This window comes from Natrix helvetica (assembly GCF_964273705.1).
Source record: "Natrix helvetica genome assembly, chromosome: 1".
NCBI classification, from domain to species: domain Eukaryota; kingdom Metazoa; phylum Chordata; class Lepidosauria; order Squamata; family Natricidae; genus Natrix; species Natrix helvetica.
Genome location: NC_138548.1, coordinates 230007435 through 230033189, shown reverse-complemented (window position 1 = coordinate 230033189; position 25755 = coordinate 230007435). Strand labels below are relative to the sequence as shown.

The 25755-nt window shown below is 43.4% G+C and overlaps 3 protein-coding genes across 13 annotated transcripts in view; 1 reads left to right on the top strand and 2 right to left on the bottom strand.

Annotated features, from left to right (window-relative positions):
• Positions 1 to 2499, bottom strand: part of SARNP (SAP domain containing ribonucleoprotein) — a 68247-nt gene extending 65748 nt beyond the window's left edge. The window contains exons 1-2 of the mRNA XM_081933766.1: positions 2373 to 2499; positions 1336 to 1435 (exon numbers count right to left, since the gene is read on the bottom strand). Coding sequence (XP_081789892.1) covers positions 1336 to 1435; positions 2373 to 2408 — 136 coding nt within the window. The 5' untranslated portion in view covers positions 2409 to 2499. The remainder of the gene's footprint in view (positions 1 to 1335; positions 1436 to 2372) is intronic.
• Positions 2500 to 2606: 107 nt separating this feature from the next.
• ORMDL2 (ORMDL sphingolipid biosynthesis regulator 2) lies at positions 2607 to 10498 on the top strand. Its single transcript, XM_081933820.1, has 4 exons — positions 2607 to 2793; positions 5065 to 5239; positions 5698 to 5849; positions 8110 to 10498. Exons 2-4 carry the CDS (start codon positions 5066 to 5068, stop codon positions 8243 to 8245), a joined length of 462 nt encoding a protein of 153 aa, XP_081789946.1. The 5' UTR covers positions 2607 to 2793; position 5065; the 3' UTR covers positions 8246 to 10498.
• A 5955-nt stretch (positions 10499 to 16453) lies between these two features.
• Positions 16454 to 25755, bottom strand: part of KMT2D (lysine methyltransferase 2D) — a 128598-nt gene continuing 119296 nt past the window's right edge. For all 11 annotated transcript variants that reach the window (XM_081939640.1, XM_081939641.1, XM_081939637.1 and 8 more), the window contains 3 exons: positions 23846 to 23919; positions 22277 to 22385; positions 16454 to 19697 (listed from right to left, as the gene is read on the bottom strand). In XM_081939640.1, coding sequence (XP_081795766.1) covers positions 19605 to 19697; positions 22277 to 22385; positions 23846 to 23919 — 276 coding nt within the window. In that variant the 3' untranslated portion in view covers positions 16454 to 19604. The remainder of the gene's footprint in view (positions 19698 to 22276; positions 22386 to 23845; positions 23920 to 25755) is intronic.

The following is a 25755-nucleotide window of genomic DNA, read 5'->3' as shown; positions in this document are numbered from 1 at the left end:
CATATCGCTTCCTTTTTTAGGAACATGCATTATTAAATATACATGTCAATTTTGTTTGATCAATTTTCTTAGACCAGTTGCTAAACTATGTAGCCTGTAATTTCCTAGATCCCTCTACCCACAATTAAGAATTCAAATGTGACACAGATAAATTTTCCATGGGCAGATACCTGAATCCAGGCATTTTTTGCCAATAACCCTAGAATACACTTATTATCTCGCTCATTTGTTTTTTTGAAAAATTCAGCTGAGTTATTTGCCCTACACCCAGCACATATTTTCCCTGGATAAATGTCCATTTATTTTTCTTCACTTCACCTTTAGTTTCCGATTGCTTAAAGGTCAAATTTAGAATGGAAGGATTTATATTCCTTGCAGACAGCTCGTCATTTGTATTCTTTTAGAGAGTCATTGATGCTACTTGGAGGTTTATCTCTATCCTCAGGGTAACCTGAGTAGTGCAAATGGGTGTGGAACATTCTTGGATCTGCTGACATGACTATATTGGAGATAGATGATGGAGATAGATGATGTCGAATCCCTCCCCCTCTGTTCAATTTTGACATAGAAGGCCTTTTTGACCCTTTCAAATCAGATTTTGAAAGAAAACCCAGATGAACCTCCAAGTGCTTCAATGACCTTTTAAACAGATGCAAATGTCTGCAAGGAGTAAAAATTCTTCCATTCCCCACCATCCAGTCAGAGCTGAAGAAGCTTCTTGAATGAGAAGCAAAATGTTTTCAAAGAAAAACAAGTCCAGTTGCCTCTTGAAAAAGCATCTTTGGAATAACCATGACCTGGATGGCTGAGAATCTCCATAGAAATTAAGATTAAACCAATAGCGGGGAACTAGGCAGCTTGGAAACCTACCCAAATTATAAAAACCTCAATGATCAGTAAAAATATACCAGGTAGAACACAGAACCCTGAGGACATTCAAGAGAGCTGTCAAAGTCACCAGACTGGAGATTCCAAAATTAAGCTATAAAGAAGAATGTTCTTCCTACTGAAAAAGTAAGCATTTGCATAGGCTCTAATCATACTAGCAAGCAATCCCTAATGAGCTTAATTCTTAAGAATGCAGCTGTCGCCACCATCTTCCTCTCATCATACCATTATTCATGAAACTATGATATTACTTCTATTCCAGAGTTAGGAAAAAACGAATTAAGAGCGGATGTAGGCCTGCGACACCTCCACTAGAAGTAAATATGCTAACATTCCTTGTTGTAACAACCATCTTTTCTACAGAATACCTGATTACGTATGCTACAAATTAACATGTTGTACACTTCAGCCAAGGCAGATCTGACCAAAGAATAGCAAGGCACCTACCATGCTGCTCTAGATATGTCTGGAGTCTGTTGATGAGATCTTGTTTGTTTCCTTTTGCCTCCAGTCCTCGGGCTAAGCACTCCTGTTTCAACTCTGCAAGCTGTTTTAAAAGTAGAAAAGATTTAACCTTAATCAAACATGTGATTTCCGATAGACATATAAAAATTAAAGTGAAGCTCTAAAAATCAGGTCAAATCAGCCTCCTTTGACAAGCGAAAGACATGACCTTCAGAGAAATAGGCAAGATTCTGTTACTATACAACCTATTTCAATAAAGCATAGCTATAATTTTCCAGTAGAGCTGTTTTCCTCATCTGGTCTACCTGTAGAGTGGGCACTCCTGCAGGCAGACGCTGTGGTTGAGATGGCTCTCAAATGTTTACATCAACCTGACCTTGAAAGGAAAGCATCAGTGGGAGTCTGAAACCAAGAAAACGGAGGGATTTCTTCAAAAACTCATTAGTCGATGAAGAAACTCAAGTTGGACACATCATTTTAAGGTATTGCATCGCAGTAACGATACATTAACAATTTTCTTAAGATTTCCATGCTAACAAGCTGCCCGACAAGTAGGCAACCCCCGAATTTCCCGTAATGTATCCCCAAAAGCTTTACTTGTTCAACGGTTGAGTTAAGCTCCTGGAGCAAAAAGGGGGGGGGGGTGAATGACAAAAAGCAACACGTTAGCACGCTTGCAGGCGGTTTACAGTTCCGGAAAGCAAAAGGTTGAAAACAGGGGCGCCGTTCACTGAAAAGGGAAGAGGAGAACCGCCGTGGAAGAGAAAGGCCATCGGCCAAGAAGGATCAAGTCCGGGCCGGGAGACAAGACTCCAGACGCGCGGCGTGAGGAGAATCCCAGCATCTCTTTCCCGCGCTCTGGAAAAGGTTGACAAAAGCGGACGGAGTGTCCGCTAACCCACCCACCCACCCAAATAGAAGGCAGCTCCCGCCTACGGCCGAGTGGGAGGAGAAGGCCGAGCGCCGCTTCTCCGGGGCAAAGGAAAGACGTGCTCCACCGCCCAAAGCAGCCTCCATACCTTCAACTTGTGCAGCTCCACCGTCTCCGCCGCCATCTTAGCTTCGCCTCCCTCAACAATCCAACTCCCCGCTCTCAAAAACAGCCCCCACCCACCCACGACGCCCCCCGAGAACCCTCGCCGAGTCCCTGGCCCAATCCGAGCCGCGCTCTCACTCGAACCCTGCCCTTCCCGAACGTCGACCCTCGCCATTGGTTGGCGGGTGAGGAACCGGATGGAGGGTCAAAAGAAGGGCGGAAAGGAAATCACCAATAGGAAGAAAGTGGCCCGCCCGGAGCGGTTCCTGACTAGCGAGGAGGAAGTGGGGACGGGGAGGCGTTAGAAACCGGCTGCGTCGTTTTATCCACGGGCGGAAAAAAGAGGCTGCCCGCGGGGTTTTTCTTCTCGTCGTAGCGGTGGGAGCCGTCGCGGAAGCTGTCAGGTAGGCAGCTGATGAGGCCAGAGCAGAACTGGATTGGGGTGCAGGAATCTCTGCGAGAAGAGAAGAAAAAGGATTCTTTAGGCCAGTGGTTCCCAACCGTTTTTTGACCATGCCCCACCTAAGCATCTCTAAAATCCTGGTTCCCTCTCCCCCCGCATATAATTCTTACTTTACTCAAAAAGTGAGCTCTACTCACGTGGAGGAAGTCTAAAAGGCCATTAACTTGGTTTAAACAAGGTTCAAATTACCTCCATTAAAAATCAAATTGCCCCACATTGAGAACCACTGGTTTAGGCGCAGCGCCCCCACCCCACCCCACCCTTTGGGCACCAAGGACCGATTTCGTGGGGAGACGTTTTCTGTAGACCGGAGGAGGTATTGTTTCGGGGAATTCTGGCAATTGAAGTCCACAGGTCTTAAAGTTGCCAGAAGGTTGGACACCACTTCTTTATTCCATGTTGTAAGATGATCTCATCCAGCAGCTTCTTGTAGATGTAAAACAGGAACCAGGAGATGGTGGACTAGACCAATGCCCCTCAAACATTTGGGCACTAGGGACCGATTCCACGGAGAGAGGTTTTTCCGTGGACTGGAGGGGGTGTGGTTTCACATGCTGCCTGCATCCTGCGGATAGGGTTTCGCTTGTTTCTTCGGCCTGGTTGCTGGCATGACGCAGACCAGTGCCAGTCCACAGACCAGGGGTTGGGAGACCAAATGAGCGAGAATGTTTTACTCTCCCTCCGGGTCTTCTGTGCACGGAAGGAAGTTTTCAATGCGATTTCTAAAATAACAAAACATAGACCATCCCAGGCGGAGTTGAATATCCTCCCCTTTCCCAGCTTCCCAGCCCTTCAGATGGGACGGAGCTCCTGACTAGAATTTGTTGGCCTAACCTCTGATTGAGGAAGGCTGACATCAGAAGTGAATGTGAGGGGGTCCTTGGTGCTCTCTGCTTGCTCGTTCTCTTGCAGACGTTCCATTAGCCAAACTAGGTAACATCGTCAATGAAATAATAGAAAATACATGTAGCTCGGGTTTTAGATTGACATTTAATATCAATGCTAGTAAATGTACCATTACCAGGCATTCTGGTGCTCTGGGTTTCTCGATCTCAGGACTGTCTGTGCTATCAGGCGACCTTCCACAGCTGTTCCTATCCATTAAAATAGTCCTTAATTGGAGAATGCCACAGTAGTTTTTTTAAAAAAAGCAATTGTGCTGGAGAAGCAGCAATGAAATCATCATAGATAGGTGATTTATTTATATGCAGAGTCTTTCTTTACAAGGAAGTTATGATGGTGAAATCCATGGGGAGATGCATAATTTTCTTGGTCTGCAGATTCAGAGTGGAAAGAATCTGGGTTACTGTTACTTCCTATCATAACAACAGGAAGCTAAGCAAATAACAAATGATTGCTGTCACTGTTTGCTTTGTTCTACCTAGCAGCTATGGCTCTGATAATAAAAGTAAGTGACTCCCTCCTCTGGGTTTGTTCCAGCTGATGGTGAGGAGAGATCTAGCCCAGGGGTTCCCAGCCCCCATTCCATGGACTTACATCGGGCTGCAGCATGCCAAAACCCAGGCCATGCAAACAAGTGAAGCCCCACCCACGGAATGCAGGCAACATGCAAAGCCATGCCACCACTGTGGAAAAGCCTCTATGGAATTTGGTGCCCAAAAGATTTGAGGGCCGCTGATGCAGCCCACTGTCTTTCATTCCTGTTTTACATCTGCAAGAGGCTGTAGGATGAGATCATCTTACAGCATGGAATAAAGTAGGGATGTCCAACCTTGGCAACTTCAAGACTTGTGGACTTCAATTGCACAGAATTCTCCAGGCAGCCATAGAGTTCTGGGAGTTGAGGTCCACAAGCCGTAAAGATGCTTCGGTTGGAGACCCCTGGGATGAGGTATGACAATCCTGATGATGATATCCGGCTTTATATCACCACTATGGGCTGATCCGGTGATGTCCTAGTTGCTTGCCTTTTCTGTGGGAAAAGAACCTTGTAAAAGATTTCTGTCAATTAGGGTGCAAGCCTGCCTTAAACCCAGTTTTATGAGGAAATTATGGGATGCACAAGGATTAACTGAGTGATTCTGAAACAGTATTTTGATTTGGCTCCATACAGCTCAGGTTTGTTCTCCCCCTCCCCAAACTACCAAGCTTAAACGGGGGCTATCCTATGTCTTCTGACGTGCATTCACACACCTATACCAATAGATGGGTGTCTACATATATACACACACCAATGTATCTTTCTCAACAGCATGAATGTTGGAGTAGCCCACAGTGAGATGAATCCCAACACGCGAGTGATGAACAGCCGAGGCATTTGGTTAGCTTACAGCATTTCTGTGGCTGTGCTCCATATCATCTTTCTTAGCATTCCCTTCTTCAGTGTCCCCGTGGTCTGGACTCTCACTAATGTTATCCATAACCTGGTAAGTCTTAAGCTCTTGATTCCGGGCCAATTTATTGGCCATTGTTCTGAGAATTTAGGATACAAATTGACAGCTTTTAATCTTGGGAGCCTCCTGTACGGCCTGCCGCAAGTGACCACCTTCCGATCCCACTGCGGTTTCATTCGCCGTACAATTTGTTTAGGGATATTTTCCCTGCAAGTAGTTTTGCCCTAGGTGATTTTGCACATTTGCTGAAAAGTGCAAGAGGTCATTATTTTTACAATCGTTTCAGTTGTAAGTTGTAAGGGAGATGGACGGTTAAGAACTAGGAAGGAAGGAAGGAGAGAAAGAAGGAAGAAAGAAAGAAAGAAAGAAAGAAAGAAAGAAAGAAAGAAGGAAGGAGAGAAAGAAAGAAGGAAGGAAGGAGAGAAAGAAAGAAAGAAAGAGAAAAAGAAAGAAAAAGATTGTTACTCTCTTTTTTTGTGTGTTTCTCCCAGGTGATGTATTGGTTTCTCCATACAGTGAAAGGAACCCCCTTTGAAACACCTGATCAGGGCAAGGATCGCCTACTCACACACTGGGAGCAGATTGACTACGGCACACAATGGACATCCTCCCGCAAATTCTTAAGCATTTCTCCAATCATTCTGTAAGTGTTGGGTATTACTCAGGCCAGCCTTTCCATTAAAATTGCTGCTATAATTGATTTAATGGTTTTATTAATTTAATTATTTTTAATCATTGATCGCAATAGCACTTAGACTTAAATACCGCTTCACGGTGCTTCTGCAGCCCTCTCTGAGCGGATAACCATGTCAGCATATTGCCCTCAACAATCTAGGTCCTCATTTTACTGACCTTGGAAGGATGGAAGGCTGAGTCAACCTCAAGCCTTGTCAGGATCAAACTTCAGGCTGTGGGCAGAATGTGTCTGCAGTCCTGCATTCTAACCTCAGCACCACCCAGGGTTCTTAATATTTTTTACATTTTGCGTGTGTATGAATTTGGGCCTCCTATTAGCATGTATTATGTAGCATGGTCTCACTATTCATTTAAAATTGGGGGCCTTAGCTCAAATGATTATCAGCAGTTTACAACTTGATTTTCGGTGCTATTATCTTCTCAATTCTTAGTCAAGAATGTACCCTTGAAGCTGATTTTGAAGTTACCAGGTTTATTGAATCAAGGAAAGCTTCTTGTTTTAAGTCGTAAAACTAGTTTTTGCAAGGACTGCATCAACAGAATAACTTGTGCTTTTCCAGACACACTTTTCTCATTTTTGGGATATTTAAATTATGTCAGTTCGAAAATATCCAAAGCAAACAAATTCACCATTTCTGATGTTATGATGCTCTACCCTAAATAGATTTTTCACCAATTATCATGGTAGAAATGCATATACTTCAACCAGAAAGTGATATGTTTGTGAAAATAGAGCTACCCGTAATAGCTGTTCCAATTTTGCTGATCCAAAGTACCTGGGAGAAATCTGCAGTTGTCCTCAAGAATGTGAGGACAGTCAGTATGAATGCTTGAAATCTTTTAAACAAAGCCTGTCTTTAGATTGGCTGATTTCCCCTAGCCAGAGAAATACTGGGCAGCAATAAGAATTGGAATTATTCACACTCTCTGAGTAAGACATAGCAACAGGTGCTCAAAGACATGAGAAAGAATGTCCATAGATAGCCAGCAGTCTCTATAGCCCCTCTCTGGTGTACTGTAATATGGCGTAATCTGGTGGGCAGAGTAGCTGAAAAAGTTTCCCAACTATCTTTACCTAGGCCACTGTTACACAAACTAGATCAGAGGTGGGCTGCTCCCGGTTCAGTCAAACCTGTAGTGGCAGTGGGGGAGGCTCTGCCCACCCGCTCAGATACTTCTGTGCATGCGCAGAAGCATTGCACGTGAGCACGAGCGAAGTGGTAGTAAACCAGTTAGGATCCCACCACTGAACTAGATGCATATTTTCATCCAGATTTTAGATGTTAGATGAACTACATTTCTTTCCCAGTCACTGTCAACTCTCCATGTTGTCATGGGGACAGAATGAGTGGAAATGCATTCCACGCATACTGTTGGCTGGAATGGGATCTCAGATTACTGCTGCCGGGTTGGGAAGGGTGTATCTATTGGATAACGTGATTTATGACACAGACTGAGGGGAGGGAAGGAACGGGGGTAAAGTTCAGAAGCAAATAAAACAAAGTAAAGATTTGACTGCGAACAAATCTTGCCTAATGAAGCTATTAGTAAATCCCTGGTTTTTGTATTAAAACATTGGCTTGATTATTATGAATCAATTACGGCATTGTTAGGAAACTTAACAGGCACTCACCTGATGTGAAATAGTAGTTCCTTTGGTAGAAAAATCCATATTGATTATGACTGATTTCCTAACTCAGATTGAAAGTGCACCAAGGGATTTGACCACACTAAGGGGTTTGATTTGCTCAGAAATATCTGTTTCTCACTTATAAAAGTGAGACAAAATGCTGATTGTCTATGAGCTAAATACTGGACTGCTAATAATTTCATTTTCTTAAAACAGTTAGTCCTTTTTTAATGCCCACAATTGGGACCAACTTCTTGGTCATTAAGCAAAATCTTCGCTAAATGAAACCACGACTGTGCTTATGACCTTACACGACTGTGCTTATGACCTTACTTTTCTTTTACAGGCCTGCAAAGGTCATAAATGTGCACATTGTTTGCATAGTTACTTTTTCACCACCTTCACAACTGCGAATGGTTGCTAAACAAGGCAGTCATTAAAGCAAGGACTACCTGTAATAACTGTATTGCAGGACTCTTTCCATCATCTTTCCTTAAAAGAAAACTAAGCAAAAAAATATATTGGAGAAACTGGAGTGCATATGTGTAACTAATCAAGTGTATTTCTTACCTTTCAGGTACATTTTAACCAGCTTTTATACAAAATATGACCCTGTGCATTTCATAATCAATACCACTTCACTCCTGAGCGTCCTCTTGCCCAAATTACCCCTGTTCCATGGGGTCCGTCTCTTCGGTATCAACCAGTATTGAAGCAGAAGGGATCTTGGCATTGCTGAGATGCTATTCTTCCAAAGTAAAACTAGTTCCAAGAAAGTGCGGGCAAAGCTGTGGTTGCATCACCTCGGACTCTCTCTGGAACCAGGTTTCGCTGGGCGAGGCATGCCAAGCTGCCACTGCTCAAACGACTGAGCAGCATGGAGCATTCTTCGACGTTTCTGGCAAGGAGATTGAAGCCACTTTTCTTGTGGTTAGTCTATACTAGGGGTGGAATTCTCTGGTGGAATGAAACAATAGTTGAATTGTCATGCGAACATGAGTTCTCCAGCTCTCCCGTGTAAAAATTCCTGCTTTTGCTCTTTGTAGTGGGGGACTGAGATCCCTTCTGGAAGGGATTTCATGTTGTTTAAGATCACCTTCCTTTGATTTGTAAACTTCCCTTCCTTTTTTTCAAATGTGGTTGTGCTGCTACATTTCCAGACTTTTCCCACTCAGGAAAATGAATTAGCCTGCTGTGACAGGTCTCATACTTACGATTCTAAGCTGTGCAAATAATATTTTGTAAATACTCAAGTGGTAGGTACGTATTAGCATAACTTTGTTCATTCCAGTTGAATGCAAAGTATAGAGTGCTACCTCTTGCCCTGCCCCTCTACACTCTTCCCCCCTTTCAAGTAGGTTTTCCGGTTATAAAGGAACAATGTAACACAACATTGAAGTTGGAAGATGCAAATTTAATTATACATTTAGTCAGTGTTCTGCACTGCTTTTGTTTTTCATGAACCCTGCTTATACCAGCCCTGTGAAATTATCAACATAAGAAGCTGAAAAGATAAATGACATGGGCAGATCACTTATTTAATCTGTGTATGAACCTTTATTTGTTGTTGGTTTCTATCATAGTTCCCCAGCTTGTTAAAAAAAAAAAGTACTAGAAAAAAGTCCTTATTTTTATAGGGCAGACATCTCTAACCTGCTGTTTAAAGGAATCTCATTTCTTGTGAGGTTTCTTCACACATCCATGAAAGTGATCCAATGTTACGTTGAGGGAATTGGTTTGAAGCACAAAATGAGCGCTCTGTTTACTGGTATTTCAAATAGCCATCTTTTTTAAAAAAGTAAGAAAGACAGTCAAAAACAAATAAATAAACATAAGCTTATCGTTATCAGCACTTTATAGCTATTTTTTTCTGATCAAAGTTTGTGCTAAATGTTGAAATGGTGGTTTTAAATTTGCTTCAAAAATCCACAGGGGACTGTACTCTATTCTCTCTCATTCCTTACCATTAACTGTGGAAGTAGCCAATAAAAGTGTAATACTAAAAGCATCCAAATACTAAAAGTCTAAGTAAGAACTAGATGTGTCACTATTATGTTAGTATGAAGAGCAATCATGTTTGCACCCTCCCAAACTAGATCAGCTTTTATAGGCTTATCTAGAAAATCGGTGTTTCTCAAACTGGGCAACTTTAAGACATGTAAACCTCAACTCCCAGAATTCCCAGTTGAAGTTCACTGTACCAGGGTTGAAAGGCCAAAGGGGAAGTAATGACTTCAACGATCATCCCAATTGGTGTTCCTTCAGTCAGACACATACTGAACAGATAGAATGAAAACCTAACACTAATCTTAACCTTAACAAAGGCATCACTGCTGAAATTTTCTATAAAGTTCTAGCCTACTACTAGCCCCTGTATTTTTCCTGGCTTTAAACCCCAAATTGCTGTGGCTTGGAGGCTTCTGTCTGCCTTGCTTTAAGCCACCTCTGGAAAAGTTGATCCTTCACACGAGAAAGCAAGCAAAAGGCTGAATGAAGTTGCCCTTTCCCTTTTCATCTCAACCCATCTTAAAAGCAGACTGTTCCTGCTCTGTCTTCCTGGATTGGCTATTTCACATTTTGATGATCTCTGCCCATCTTTTAACTCCATACCTTTGGGGATGACATTTCTTCTCATTTAGTGTGCCCTTGCAACAATCACACACCTTCTGAGCTGCTCCCAAATTGCTCCTTCCCTCCTGGTTTTTAGGAACACTTTCAAAAAATAAAGGTCTTGGAGGCTGGAATGCTACAATCTGTTCCCTCCAGCAATAGAAATGGTCTTTTGCGTGGTGGTTGAATTAAATTCTGGTTTATATCTTACTGTGTCCTGTTTTAAGCATTGTAATTATTGCTATTTTACTCTAATGTATACCGTATGTTTTTAATCCAGTTTACAGTAGTTGGGATGTATGCTGCTCAGAGTTGATTAGAGCAGCTTATAAATAAAATTAAACCCAAAGAGAAAATGTTTGGCTCCTTGTGTTGCTGTTTTTAACCTTGCCTAACACTTCTCAAATGAGAGAAGCAAGACATCTTGGTATGCCTTCAAAAATGAGGGGCATTAATTCTCTGAGTCTGAATGCAGAATAACGGTCAGAAGGGACCTTTTAGATCATCTAGTCTAACCCCCGCTCAAGCAGGAGACCATATACCATTTCTGACAAGTGGCTGCCCAGTCTCCTTGAAAGTCTCCAATGTTGAAGCTCCCAGGCAAGCTGTTCCATTAGTTCATTGTTCTCACTGTCAGAAAATTTCTCCTTCCTTCTAGGTTAAATCTCTCCATCAATTTCCATCCATTATTCTTTGTCTGGCTTTCAGATGCTTTGGAAAATAGGTTGTCCCCCTCCGCTCCGTGACAGCCTTTCAAATGTTTGTTATGTCACCCCGGTCCTTCTCTTCATTAGACTAGCCATGCCCAGTTCTTGCAACCATTCATGTTTTAGCCTCCAGAAACCTAATCATCTGTGTTGCTCATATTTGCACTGTTTCTAGAATCTCCACATCTTTTTTTATAGTGTGGTGATCCCTCTCTTAATGCAATTTAGGATTGCATTGGCTTTTTTGGCGGCGGCTGCACACTGCTGGCTCATATTTAATTGATTTGTCTACTAGGACTCCCATGAGCCCTCACAGTTACTGCTATTGAGCCAGGTTTCACCTAATCCAGTGATGGCTAACCTTTTTGTCATCGTGTGCCGAAAGTGCACACCCATAATGCAATGCACACACAACATCCCTTCCCGTGTGCCCCGGCCCCCTGCGCATGCACTTGCAACCCCGTGGTCCCCTGCACATGCACGTGCAACCTTCCATGTCCATGACCTCCCTGAAGCCTCCTGGGACCAAAAAATGGGGCGCAGGGGGATGCAACCCCCCCGTGCTCCCCCCACCCACGCATGCATGCACATCTATATGCACAGCAGACCCAAAAATCAGCTGGCCGGTGGAAGGCATGTACACATGCGTGGTGGAGCTGAGCTGGGGCAACGGCTCCTGTGCCTGCTGAGAAGGCTCCAAGTGCCACCTGGGGCACACGAGCCATAGGTTTGCCATCATGAACCTAATCTGTACATGTGCTTTTGTTTTTTCTTGCCTAAGTATAAGACTACTTTTCTGCATACACGTGTTCTGTATTCAGTTTTCAAATCTGTTGAGATTCATCTAGGGCAGCGATGGCAAACCTTTTTTGGCAGGGGGGTTTTGCGTGGGCGTGCTGCACCCATAATGCAATGTGTGACACCCCCTAGTGCACATGCATGCATCAGAGGCGCTCCCCCCATTTTTTGCATGCTTTTTTCATCCTCTCCAGGCTCCAGAGGCTTTATAGGAGCCTTGGGAGGGCAAAAGCAGCCTCCCCTGCCCCCCCCTGGAGGCCCTTCGAAGGCTTCAGGGACCTTCAGGAGGCTTCCCTGAAGCCTCCGGAGGGCAAAAAACGACCCTACGAGCAAACGCCATAGGCTCACCATCCCAGATCTAGGGTGTTGGCTATTCCTGCCAACTTATTATCATCTGCAAATTTGATAAAACTCCCCTTCTATTCTCTGATCTAAGTCATTTATGAAGATATTGAAGAGTACTGGGCCTAAGACAATCCATCTGGTGGTAACATTATCTATTTTGTAGCTTACCAAGAAGTAGTTGTGGTCTACTTTGTTGAATGCCTTACTGAAATCGAAGTATACTATGTCCACAGCATTTTGCTAGTCTACTAATTTAGTCACTTTGTCAAAGAATGAAATAAGATTGGTTTGGCATGTTCTGTTATTAACAAACCCGTACTGACTTCTAGATAACTTTTGTTTCTAGATATTTTCCAGTATCTTTCCAGGTATTGATGTTAGGTTGGTTGGTCTGTAGTTTTATGGGTTTGTTTTTTCCCTTTTTTGAAGATGAGAATCACATCAGCTCTTTTCCAATCCTAAGGTAATTCCCCGGTGCTCCAGGATTTTTGAAAGAGGTACAGTGGTTCTGAGATGACATCTGTCAGCTCCTTCATAACTATGGGATGCAATCTGTCAGGTCCCAGTGATTTATATTCATCAAGATCAGACAGGTGTTCTCTTACCATTTTCTTGCTTATTTTAATTTTTAATTCTAGTCTGTCTTTTGCAGTTATGTTTTTGGTAGGTTGGGCTAGTTTCTTTTTGCATGAAGACTGATGCAAAGAATGAGCACTCTGCTTTCTCTCAACTTCCTGTTACATCCTTGCTATCTTCTCTCTTTAATGGACTGACCGTTTTCTTGACTTTTTTCTTATTTACATGCTGAAACTTTTAAAACTTATTTTTGACTTTTGTTGCCAGTTTTTGTTTATTCTGAGCCTTTGCTTTCCTGACTTCATTTTTGCAGATACTATCTGCTGCTATTCTGCCTTAGTTACGTGTCCCCCTTTCCATTTTTTGTACTTACCCTTTTTGTCTTTCAGTTAATCAGAGATTTTTGTGCAACCATGCTGGTTTCTTCTTGAATTTCTTGTTTTTCTTTTTCAGTCGTATTGTGCTGGACTTGGCTTTTATGATCATATTTTTCAGATTTCCCAAGCTTCTTGGTTGTTTTCCCTTTTAGGATTTTGATCCAAGAAATCTTCCCCAAGCTGTGTTTGTTAAAATCAACTTTTAAAATCTAAGGCTCTGGTACGATTATGTTCTATTGCTTGTGTTTGCATTATATTGAATTTCAGTATGACGTGGTCACTCTCACCCCAAAGTTCCTGTAATTTCAACCCCCTCTCTCACTTCTCTGTTAGTAAGAATTGAGTCCAGTATGGCTGTTCCTCTAGTTCCCTCCTCTACCTTTTGGACAACAAAGTTGTCAGCTAGGTTGGTCCCAAGGTCCATTATGGTTCCTGTCATTAAACAATTCTCTGGATGTAGTATCTCTTTCTTTATATGTAGTCTATCTGAAATCACACTTTTTCAGTGGATGAAATACGTCTTCGGCCTTTCATCCACTGCTACACAGCATAGTACCAAAAAAGGAAAATATTTGTAGCTTGGGGTTGAAATGAAGGATCCTTGGTATTCTTTGAGCTTGGTTGATATTTTGCATCAGTACTGATATGTTACCTAATTTTGGAAATGAAATGTCTGCAAAGAAACAGCCAAGCTCAAAGAAGAACCCCTCACACAAATAGTCTATATGCTGTAGGAATCCATGGCCCGGCTTTCTCTAAAGCAGGGGTGTCCAAACTTGGGAACTTTAAGACTTGTGGACTTCAACTCCCAGAATTCCCCAGCCAGCCATGCTGGCTGGGGAATTCTGGGAGTTGAAGTCCACAAGTCTTAAAGTTCCCAAGTTTGGACACCCCTGCTCTAAAGCATACCAAAGCTATAGCACTCCCATTCTGCAATGCTCCAATGGGATTCTCTCTCTGATAACATTTTCCTAAGTACAAAACCAGATGTTGGATGGCCAATTCCTGTTATATTGGAGCCACTCCAATGCCTCTTTCCGACACAGCCATTGTTATGGTGAATAGCTTTAAGTGGGGCTTTCCCAAATGTCCCTCTACTGGGGAGGTGTCCACAGAATCCAGGGGGAGTGAGAGGGACCTTTTAGTTGTACATTATTACAATAAATCCATCTTTCCCAAAACTTCATTGTATTGTTTCCATTGTTCATTTTGGTGTTCATATTTTTTGGGAGGTACTAGGTACTACCGTGTTTCTCCAAAAACAGGACCTACCCCAATAATAAGCCCAACCCTAATTTTTTTGGCGGTGGGCCTAATATTACCCCTACCACAAAAATAAGCCAGCACAAGTGGCAGGGCGGGTGGGGCAGCTGTCCAGCTGCAGCTGCAGCCTGCTGGCCCCTTGGGGCAGCGCAAGTACCAGTTTTTTCTCTTTCTGGGTGAGTGCATCTGCTTGTTGGGCCACTGCCCCGAAGCTGGCAGCTCCATGACCAGCTGCTTTGTTTCCCCTCTCTTTTGGGGAGGTTCGTGGGAAGCTTTTTGGCATTCATATATGCTATGATTCTATGAACCCATGATTCTCACGGGATCAGTCTGGGGAAGTTATTGCTGCCTGATTCAGTACTACTGGCTGCTACTGCACCCAGTGTTTTGATTTTCAATGTTCTGTGACATTGAATTTTGATTTTCAATGTTTTGTGACAGTTTCCCAGTCAGTCTCACAATGCCTTGCTCCCTTACCCACCCAAGCAGCAACAACCATCAAGCAGTAAACAATAGCCTAATCAAAGAACTACCAAGGAGAAAACACAGCCCCACCAATACTGACAGGGCAAACTATTGTTTATAAACAGAGAGCAAACCCCTCCCCTTTCTAATACCAAAGACTTACCTAGTTAGGAAACCAAACATCTGCAAGCAACCAACCAATTTCAGAGAGTACCAAGTACTCCACAAATCTTAATCCATGTACATCTGGGTATTCTGGCTCTAAAGAACTCTTTGCACAGCTAGCTTAAATTCCCCCGATCCAAAAAGTACTTGTGGTGATAAAAACTATTTTATACAAGAAAATAGTGCTAGAAATGCACAAAACTATTTCAAAGGTGATCACCAAAGAGAGCTGCCCTATAAAGATGAGGCTGAAGGACATTTCTATTTTAAATTAATTTCCTGCTTGGCCTTAAGCATTAGTTTTACTAATCTCGCTGCACTATATACAGAAAAAAAACAGAGGGAATAGGGGCAGTGTCAATTAACCCGTGACCACTGTGACAGCAGATAATGATAGGCATTGGCAGCCCAGCAGAAAAATTAAACTAAAATTAAACATTAAACCAGTCATGGTGACTCTCATTCAATTGCCATCCGAGGGTTGTTTTTACACCAAAATAGGAAATAACAGGAAATATCCACTCACTGGCCACCAAAATAAGGTATTGTATTTTTCGCACTATAAGACGTTCTGGACTATAACACACATTAGCTTTAGAGGAGGAAAACAAGGGGAAAAAATCTGCCTCTTCCTCCCAGCACCCATCCGGAATTCATCTGCCTAACATCCTTGAAGCAAACAGCAAACGGAATGGTCAGCTTCCGAATGTTATCGCAGCCCCAGCAGGTGGCTTGTCAAGGCTCCACCCTGTTGCACCCAACACCGGTCAACTGAGCTGAGCTGCCGCCGCCACCGCCACCAGGAAACACTAGAGCCTTCGCTGCTGACTGGCAGTTGGATTGGCCACCCTGAATACTTCCGATCAGCTGCTCTAGGTAGCGGGGATCGCTGCCATTTGCCACCGATTGCCATGTGGCGATCGGCGGTGAATGGTGGTGGCAGTGTTTGGCAGCGATGGCGACCCACCTAGAACAGCTGATTGGCAGTATTCTGGGAGGCTGATCCAACCACCAATCAATTGCTTTGCAGCAAAGGCTTCCGTGTTTCCCAGCGGCGGGGAACCAACCCCCCCTCCCCCCACCAAAATATTCACTCTATAAAACGCGCAACCATTTACACTCACTTTGGGGGGGGGGGAGAGTGCATCTTATAGTGCGAAAAATACGGTAACTCGGATATTGTTCCAAATATATGTTTATTGGCAAATCAGGCCTGGTCTTGATGTGCTCTCCTGACTGAAAGAGAATTAGTAAGAAAATAACTTACCTGCATTTAACATCAGATGTGACTCTATTTTCTACCAGCATATGTTAAGCATAAAGAAATCAGACTTGTCATTTAGCATTTAAAAAATATCTCTTGATTTACAAAGCCTTTCTCAGAAAAGCAATCATATTTTTCTCATTTTGAACCCAAATTATATCTATTTTAAAGCTATATCAAATACACAACATAGCAAGAGCAAAGGATGGGATTTGATTTTTGATTTTCTTTGCTTTTATTTATGCTTTTTAAGGAATAGGTCTACTTTGTTTTCAGTTCTTTCATTATGAAAGATAACTTTGCTATACAGAACTCACACACACAAAGTAACAAAATCCCCAACACGAAATATTATTCCTCACAAAGTCCACACTTTATTTTTAAAAAAGTGATTATTTGGGTTCATAAAAGGGTTAAAACTTAATATATATAATATGTGCAACTGTAAACAGATGTATGGGACAAGGCGTCAAATGCGGTTATACAGGCAGAGAACTTTAAAAAATTTTTAGCTTCAAGACCAGGTTATAGTTTATATAAAAATTAAAAATCGTATAGTCTTTTTCTTCATCAGCTAAAATCTACAGAATTATCTTAAACTCTAACCGTCATCCCAAAAAATCTTGACAATCTATTATATTCAGTCATTTTATCATCTTTAAAATCTCTCTCAAGCTTTTAAACCTTTGTAGCAATTCTTTAAAATTTATTTTTTTTACATCTTTACAGCCTTCCAAATTAATGGAAAGACACACAAAAAACAAAATCCAAAGAGACAAAAATGTATACTGGCTTTAACTCAAACCTTTATTTTAAAACAACGTCCAGTGGTTTTGTAAATGATAAAAATTCCCCCCTTCTCTACACAAATGTCATCTTATATACAGTTTTAATTACTTTAATAATCTGTCATTACCTCCTACTGTTTTGTAACCGTCATAGCTTAGATCGGTTTTGCAGAAGCAGCTTTTGCACTCAAGAACATGGTTCTCATCTTGCCACAAGTTTTTTATTTTATTTAAAAAAGACATTTTTGCATGCTAACCCTGATTTTAATACCCCCCTCTTGTCCTTCTTCTGACTTCGACTATGCACACGTTCCCCTCTGCACTGTCTGATCGATCATCTGTGAACTGTGGTCGGTTAGATGCCACTCTTATGGGCATATTGGAGGATGTGTGTGTGTGTTTAGAAACCGGAGAAGGAAAGTGGTGCAGTTGTGCGTTAAATGATCTGAGCGGTAAGAAAGCCTTCTCCATCAAGACCCTCTGACATTTGCTCCTTTCGCGTGTCAACTTTAGTTCAAGGGTTACAGCAGTCTTCCAAAGTTTCGTTCAGCAGCAGGGAGAACGCGTGTCATATTTTAAATGGTGAAAACACATTTCTGATGGTCTCACCTGTATAATGCCCATAGTTTGCCTTCGGTTAATAAGAAATTTCCCTATAAAGGGGGGGGGGGAGAGGGAGATGCTGCTGGGCAGATGGCTCTTTAGATACTGGTTACAAACTGATTTTTTTTCTTATTTTTTTTTTAAAAAAGGAAAATATATATGTATATACAGAGGAAGCATAGAAACAAGCTCTTTACACGCTTCCCGCCCAAAAGTCTGCAAATAAACAAGTCTCTCTCTCTCTCTCTTTCTCTCTCTCCCGTAGTTCCCGTCCCCCCCCCAATGGAGGGGGAGGGCGGGGAAGGTTCTGCAGAGATCCACCCAGCAGTCCAGAAAAACCCTGCAGGCAGGGTGTTTCCTCCCCATGCTATTTCAAATATATACACAATATATTTATATATTTATATATATATTTATATATTTATTTATTTATTTATATAAATAGATAAATAATCCCAAACTCTGCAATGTGCCCACATCTCTCAATCTCCTCCGTTTATATATATATATATATACAGACATAATTATATATCCACACTCGCACGCATCCATACTGTGAGCCTTCAGAGCAGCAAGTTGATCAGGGGAGTGGAGAGAGGGAACCAGACTGCCTCTTTTACTGGAGGGGGACATCAGTCTCACTGGGAACCAGCTCTCTCCCATCTGACACTGTCAGGAGTTCACCAATGCTTAACCCTTTCCTTCTTCATCCCATGAACATTTCCCTTTTCTGGCCCATGGGCACAAAGATTTCTCGCCTCTGGTTCTATCAACCAAGCAGCTCTGCTGGGTATGGCCTCAGGTGACCTGATGCTCCTCCTGGCATAGTCGAGCCACCTCTTGCTTTGCAGTGCGTCCAGCTCTTCCGTTGACAGATGGGGATTCCCAGTGCTCTGCGGTTCAGCCTCCCAAGAGGTCCAGGAGACTGAGGGCTACCTGGGGTTGCAGGGAGACCGGGGAGAGAAGAGGAAAAAAGGCAAAGGACAAGTCCAGAAGAAGACATTTCTCACCTCACCTCCGAGTAATTTCCCACGGATGACAGGGCAACTGTGGCTCTCCCTGTGTTCGTGGGGGACTCAGAAAGAAGGGCGGCACAGCGAGGGGCTCACATTAGAGAGAAGCGGGGGTGGGTGGGGGGGAAAGACACCAAAATCTAACGCTTCAAATGAGGTAGGTTCAAGTGCAGATGCTCCTCGCACATGGAAGATTTCGGGGACGGGGTGGGGCAGGGCCAGAGACGGGGACGTTCTGTTTCCAATTCCTGCAAGGCAGCGCTTGCTTTCTCTCGGAAACAGACCGATTCCAAAAAGCACACATATGTACACCCGCACTCACACACAGTTTTAAATCCAACACCCAAAAGTAAAGAAAATCCAGAGGGAGGCGCTCTGGAAGGTGGATTGTCAAGCTAAAACAAGTCTCTTTGAAGTCTCTTGTTACCTTGGTAGATTAGCAAGCAATAGAGATTAGGGTTGTTGTTTTTTTAATTCTTCTTGTGTCCAACACGCACACACACAGAGGGGGTGGGTGGGAGGAAACCCTACAGATTCTTCCCTGGGGCTTCCGTAGCCACGCTGCAGCCCTCTTTCCCCAGCTCTGCTAGACAGAATGCCCCAGGGCTCTCCCCACCCCACCGCAGTATATTTCTGATAGTCCATTATATACAGGTGCACAGGGGTAGAAGAATCCCCATTTTGCCCGCAAAAGAAAAATACTAAAAAGAAAACCCTGAGTTCCAGTTTATCCGTTTTCCCACCCCGGGTGGAGTTGCTAGCGGTGGCTGCCTTTCGTCGGGGGGAAAGTCGGTTTGCCTGTCAAGAAGCAGGAGGCAACCGAACCCAACTGCCAAAAGAACCAACTCGATGTAAACCACCAACGATACTGGCTTGCAGGGGCAGGTAGTTCTGACAACGCCCCCTTTTAAATCTGGGTCCCGGCTACCCCACGAGCATGTTGGGATGGCAAGTTCCAATCATGCTTTCCCTGGGTGGCTCTCAACCACGCTGGCTGGTTGGGAGAGTTGGCAGAAAAGGCCTCTCTCTCCCAGCCGAGGGCACCATGTGTGCCAGGCTATCAGGTTGGCCTCTGCCTCGTCAAAGAGCCCCTTGGGGCTAATTCATCCACTTCCTGCAGTTCCAGGCTCCACAATGGCACGGGATTTTGTGCTGATCGTCTTCAAAGTCAAACTGGTAATCATATGTCAGCTGCAGGAGAAAGAAACGAGAACAGGGTAACTCAGGCTTAATTCAGGGTTGTTTTTTTCTGGCACACTTATAATGCAAGGTAGCCCTCGACTTAGGACCATAATTGAGCCCCAGATTTCTGTTGCTAAGCGAAACATTTGCTAAGTGAACTATGCTCCATTTGATGAGCTTTCTTGCCACAGCTGTTAAGTCAATCGCTACAGTTGTTCAGTGAGTAACACGGTTGTTAAGTGAATCTGGCTTCCCCATGTGATCCCCGTGTATAAACCTTCCCAGCCGGCTTCCATCAAACAAAGTCAATGGGAGAATGGCTTTGTAGCATGACTGCTGGCCATGGCACAGGGTTTGAGGTGGCCCCTCCCTTGTGGTGATGGCCCTGGGGCTGAGGTCTGGGATCAATGGTGGCCAGCTGCGGCTGCTGAGGGCCCAACACTTCTCCTTCAGCCCCAACACCCCACCACGAAGTACTGCTATGCAGGGTGGTGAAAAGGTCAGGTGTGGAGGGGGGAGGGGATACCGCATTTTTTGGAGTATAAGACTCACCAAGGTTTTGAAGAGGCAAATTAAAAAAAAGTTTTTGCAGTCTGCAAACCTCCCCAAAATGGCCCATTTTTTGCGAAAATGGGCCGGTTTCCACCCCAAAAAAGGTATGAATAGCCTTTAGGGGGCTTGCAGGGTGCTCCTGGGGGGTTCGCCCCCCCCAAATGCACAAAAAGCAACCTGTTTTTTGCCATAATGGGCCCGTTTTTTGACAAAAAATTGCATGCATAGCCTTTAGGAGGCTTATAGAGTACTCCTGGGGGCTGGGGGGGGGCAAAAGTGAGCAAAAAGCAGCCCGTTTTCCACGCAGACTGCCAAGCACCCACATTTTGATCACATGACCACAGGGTTGCTGCAACAGGTGTAACTTCGGGAATTGGGTGTAAGTTTGTTTTGTTCAGTGTGACGGTAACTTTGAATGGTTGCTGAATGAATGGCCATAACTCGAGGAATACCTAGATGTTGAAAAAAGTCCAAACATTTCAATGGGTGTTTCCCCTCCCACACACACATACACACACACACACATATGACTGTATATAAACACCTGTCAGACAGGCAAGGAAAGGAATGAATGCAAGCACATAAAATGAGGTAGTCATAGCTCCGTTGTCCAGAATAAGCAAGCCAAATAAAGCCTTTGTGGAGCATTAAAACCAAAATGAAATAAGGTGTAACTTTTTTTTAAAAAATGTGTAACTCTCTTCCTCATTTAGGATACATATGGGACTTACCATTTTTAAGCAATGTATTCATTATGGGAGAAAGGCAGAAAACTTTCTCTAAAGGTTAATATTAAGGGAATATAATGTAGAAACTTTGTTGAAACTTAGAAGATCAGTTTTGTCAATATATAAGTGAGAGATCACTGGAAGCCTGTATTTTCTAGATTGAGTTGAAGAAGAATTAATGAAAAATAGAATGTTCTAAGTAAATAAGCTCAGTGTACTAGAATATGAAATCTCCCGTTATCATCAAACAGGCATTTTCTTTGTAACATTTTAAGGGAAATTATGCACCATATAGACAATCCTCAACTTACAATGGCTATTGAGACAGGCATTTCCATCACTAAATCATATAGTTGTGAATTACAACTGTATCGCTTAGCGACGACACTTCCTGCAGTCCTGGTTGCCATTGTTAAGTGAAATCCACAACAGTTTGATGAGGCAACTTCCAGAGGCAGTGGGGAAGCCAGCTGGAAGTCCATGGGCCAGTAAGTGGTTGCTGCTGGGTGAGGGAGAGTACAAAGGGGGTGTGGGAGTGCAGGGAAGGGTGAGGGAGAGTATGCGAGAGGCACCACATCAGTCAGGGAGGCTGTGGCAGACACAGGGAGAGTTGGGGAGGGTCAGGGGGTGCGTGCAAGGGCATGCCTGAGAGGAATTGCACAGGTGGGGAAGGTGCAAGTAGGTATGTGAGAGGCAACATAAACGATGGATGCAAGGGGGTGCATGAGGTGCAGCCTGGTTGGTTTGTCAGGAAGTGTGTGCAAAGGTGTGAGAGGTGTCAAGCGGATTGGGGAGGATGCAAAGGGATGCCTGAAAGGTGTGAGGGGATGCATGAGAAGTGCAGCGCAGGTCAGGGAAGGGTTCACAGCAGCATGTGAGAGTTGCAGCGCAAATCAGGTGCCTGGGGTGTGTGTTAATAGCTGGTGCGGCATGAATGCAGAAGGGCTAAGCAGCAGATGGTATGTGCAGATGGGGGAGGCTTACCCAGGAACACGTGACCTTCCCTGCCAGCATCTCCACTGGCTTCTAGAGAAGTCAGCAGGAAAGGTTGCAAATGGTAATCACGTATTCGGGAGACGCTTGGCAACCAGTTGTACTTGTGAATGGATGGCCAAACATCCAGATTGCTTTCCCATGACACGTGGGTGTTGGGATAGCTGGAACTCTGAGGACCAGTTGTAAACAGCATTTCTTCAATGCTGCCATAATTTGGAACGATTGCTGACTGAATCGGTTGCTGTCATAGGGCAGCACGTTCCTGGGCATTCATTGTTGTGCTGTCTGTGTGTACAATAATCCAATATTCACCTCCTCTCCTTTGGGTATTCGGCGACTTGAGATGATGATGATCTTGTCTTCCTTGTCAAAAGTCACAACCTCAGCCACACAATTCGGTGCACAGGAATGATTAATGTACCTTCGAGGGGAAGAAGAAGAAAAATCATGCAAGAGGGGCCTGGGTTCTTCACCGTGGAGTCCCATTCCGTGAAAGATCAAAAGAGCTCAGCATGGAATTTTTCAGAACATTCTTGGAACTCTGGAATGGTGCTTGTTTAGGCTCACTGTTCCAGGATTCTGGCATTCTGAGCGCGCGGTGGCACAGTGGTTAGAATGCGGAATTACAGGCTGCTTCTGCAGAGTGCCGGCTGCCAGCAGTTTGAGTGTCACCAGGCTCAGGGTTGACTTAGCCTTCCATCCTTCCAAGGTCGGTAAAATGAAGACCCAGATTATTGGGGGCAATATGTTGACTTTGTAAACTGCTTAGAGAAGGCTGTAAAGCACTATGAAGCGGTATATAAGTCTAAATGCTAAGTGTTGTTGCTATAGAAATTTTAACATTAATAGGACTGTGGGTTTATGAAACCAAGAGCTTATGCAAAAATATGTAGTTATTAAGAACCCTTTGCTCTGTGAAGGAACTACCTGGGGAAGGATTGAATAATGATTGCTTAGATTACCTTTATTTTATTATTCTTACTGTTACTATCACCTTGCTTACCTAATGCTTTCTATCTTGGCTTTTATGTTTGGTTTTTCGGTTTTAATTGATCTGCACGCTATTTTACTTGTATAAAATACAATAAAATTAATTAATTTTAATTATCAATAAGACCAATCAATAAATAAAAATATCAACAATTGAATTTTAAAAAAAGTTTTAAGGAAATAATAGCTTTTTATTTGAGAGGAACAAAATATGACAATTGATATTCAGTTGTGAAGCCATGAATTAATTGGCCAATAAGCTATGCAACTCTTAGTTACAGGAGTTCCAAAGTACTTAATGACAGATTCCTTCTTGTTTGTTTGTTTTATTGGATTTATATGCCGCCCTTCTCCCAAAGGACTCAGGGCGGCGTACAACATTAAAAAACACACATCCCAAAAGTTAAAAAGAAATTAGGTACATATCCAAAAAACAAACCCAATTAATAGGACAATAACATTTTAAAAATGAGATAAAATTAACAGGCCAGGCCGGCTTGCTGGAAAAGCCAACTTTTTAGGGCGTGTCGGAAGGACCGGAGGTCAGGGATTATGCGAAGCTCCGGGGGCAGCTCATTCCAGAGGGAAGGCGCTCCCACAGAGAAGGCTCTCCCCTGGGGGTCACCAGCCGACACTGTCTGGCCGACGGCACCCACTGACCGAAATAAATGTTGTAACTAGTAATGAATAAACAGCATTGACCAATAATGAAAAACACAACCAGGCATATTGAAATCAATTAACTTTACCTAAGTTGCTTTCCCTATATTTCAAATGAGAACTTGAGAAGTCAAGAAGCTATTCTGGTTTAAAACCAATGAAGTCTTTACATTGGATTGACAAAGCTAGTAACTTTTAATTTTGCAAGCGGATACTTATGAATTCTCTCACCTGGCAGGGCCACCTGTTAGGGTGGCATCGATCACATGCTCATTATTGATACGGAACATGTAGATGCCTCGGTTCTGGAAAAAACACGAAGAGAGGAATTATACAGCATGTTTCATGTTTCCTTCATGCGTCACAGATTTACCATCAATTTCACCTGAATTTAGATTGACTGTTTTGGTAGCACAACTGCTAGGGGACAAGCTTGAGATCGCTCTCTTCCGAAAAACTCTTAACCTGACTTCATCCACATCCAGCACCAAAATATTTAGACTGAAATCTATTCATCCTTTGGCTGAAGAAACATCAACATATGTTTAATGTGTCCATGCAACTTATGGTTGTAATCTGCAATATCATGTAACCACATCAATTAGCGGTGGCACTCCCCATTGCCATAACTAAGCAAGGATTGTAGTTCATTGAATCAGTTCCAGGTGCCTTGCGAGACCCAGGTAGGTTCAGTACATGGCGGGTTGGGAGTGGCTGTTTGATAACTGTGGTAAGGAAGGTTGCAAAATGGGGCAAAATTAACAAGTGTTTCGCTTAGCAACAAAAATTGAGGTTGTAAATCAAGGACTACCTGTATGTGACTGCATGGGTACTGTGACAACTGGAACTTCAAGGACTGGTTTCAAGTGTCCTTTCTCAGCACCATCGCAACTCCAAATGGTTGCTTGAAAGAATCACTGCCGTGTTTCCCTGACAATAAGACTGGGTCTTATATTAATTTTTGCTTCAAAAGATGAATTAGGGCTTATTTTTTTGTTTAGGTTTTGTTTTGGGGGAATGCCTCCGTCTGGTTGACGATCTTAACTGGGGCTTTTTTTGGGGGGGGGGAGGGGGGAGTAGGGCTTATATTACGAACATCCTGAAAAATCATGCTAGGGGTCATTTTCCAGTTGGGTTTTATTTTGGAAGTAAGCAAGGACTATTTGTGTTTACTTTTAACCATATAAATGTGGGAAAAAACAGATTTAGTAGATAAGCACATGGAAATGTACACAGGCCGAAATAGACTGGTTCCTTCACCTTCAGAAAGCATTGCACTGTGCATTTCCACACAAGCAAAATACGAGTTCAGTCAAAACAGAATCTGGGCAAGCTAACTCAAACAGTTAGCACCCACATCAAAACTTTGCTTAGCTTAAAATTGCATATGTTACAACGAAAGCATATAGAAAATCTTCAGAAGAAGTGGCATATGAAAAAATGCAGCATCTTCTTTTTTGTAAAATTAGTGAATCCACAGAATGGTAGGTATAGGGCAGTGATGGCTAACCTTTTTTGGCTCCCGTGCCAAAAGCGGGGGTGGGGGTGGATTGTGCGTGGGCATGCTATGCAACACCACCACCACCCACGCTTTTGGCATGGTTTTTTCACTCTCCCCAGGCTCCAGAGGCTTTCTAGGAGCCTGGGAAGGGCAAAAACAGCACTCCCTGGCCCCCACGGAGGCCCTCCGGAGGCTTCAGGAGCTTCCCTGAAGCTCCAGGGAGCAAAAAATGGACCTACAGGGAACCCGGAAGTTCGGGAATGGTGAGTTCCGGTTTGTCGTAGGGCTGACTTCCAACCTCCAGAGCCTTCAGGAGGCTTTCCTGAAGGCTTCCGGAGGTCAAAAAACAGCCCTACGAGCAAACTAGAAGTCTGTTCCTGAACTTCCGGTTTGCCCATAGGGCTGGTTTTTCGTGCTCTGGAGGGCAAAAAACAGCCTCGAAAGAAGGCCGAAGTCAGCTTGCCAAAGCGTATTCACGCTGGAGCTGACAGGGCAACGCCTCGCGTGCCCTAACAAATGGTTCGGCGTGCCACCATAGGTTCGCCATCACGGGTATAAAGTTTTGATGGCGTGGACCGACACCACTCATGTGATGATGACTTATACAATTGTATTATAAACTATTCTTCCCCAATTAAAG

Excerpts from the sequence above, each read along its gene's own strand:
- ORMDL2 (XM_081933820.1), top strand. The coding sequence starts at position 5,066 with ATGAATGTTGGAGTAGCCCACAGTGAGATGAATCCCAACACGCGAGTG. Across the intron at positions 5,240-5,697 it reads CTAATGTTATCCATAACCTG|GTGATGTATTGGTTTCTCCA; the intron begins GTAAGTCTTAAG and ends TGTTTCTCCCAG. Across the intron at positions 5,850-8,109 it reads AGCATTTCTCCAATCATTCT|GTACATTTTAACCAGCTTTT; the intron begins GTAAGTGTTGGG and ends CTTACCTTTCAG.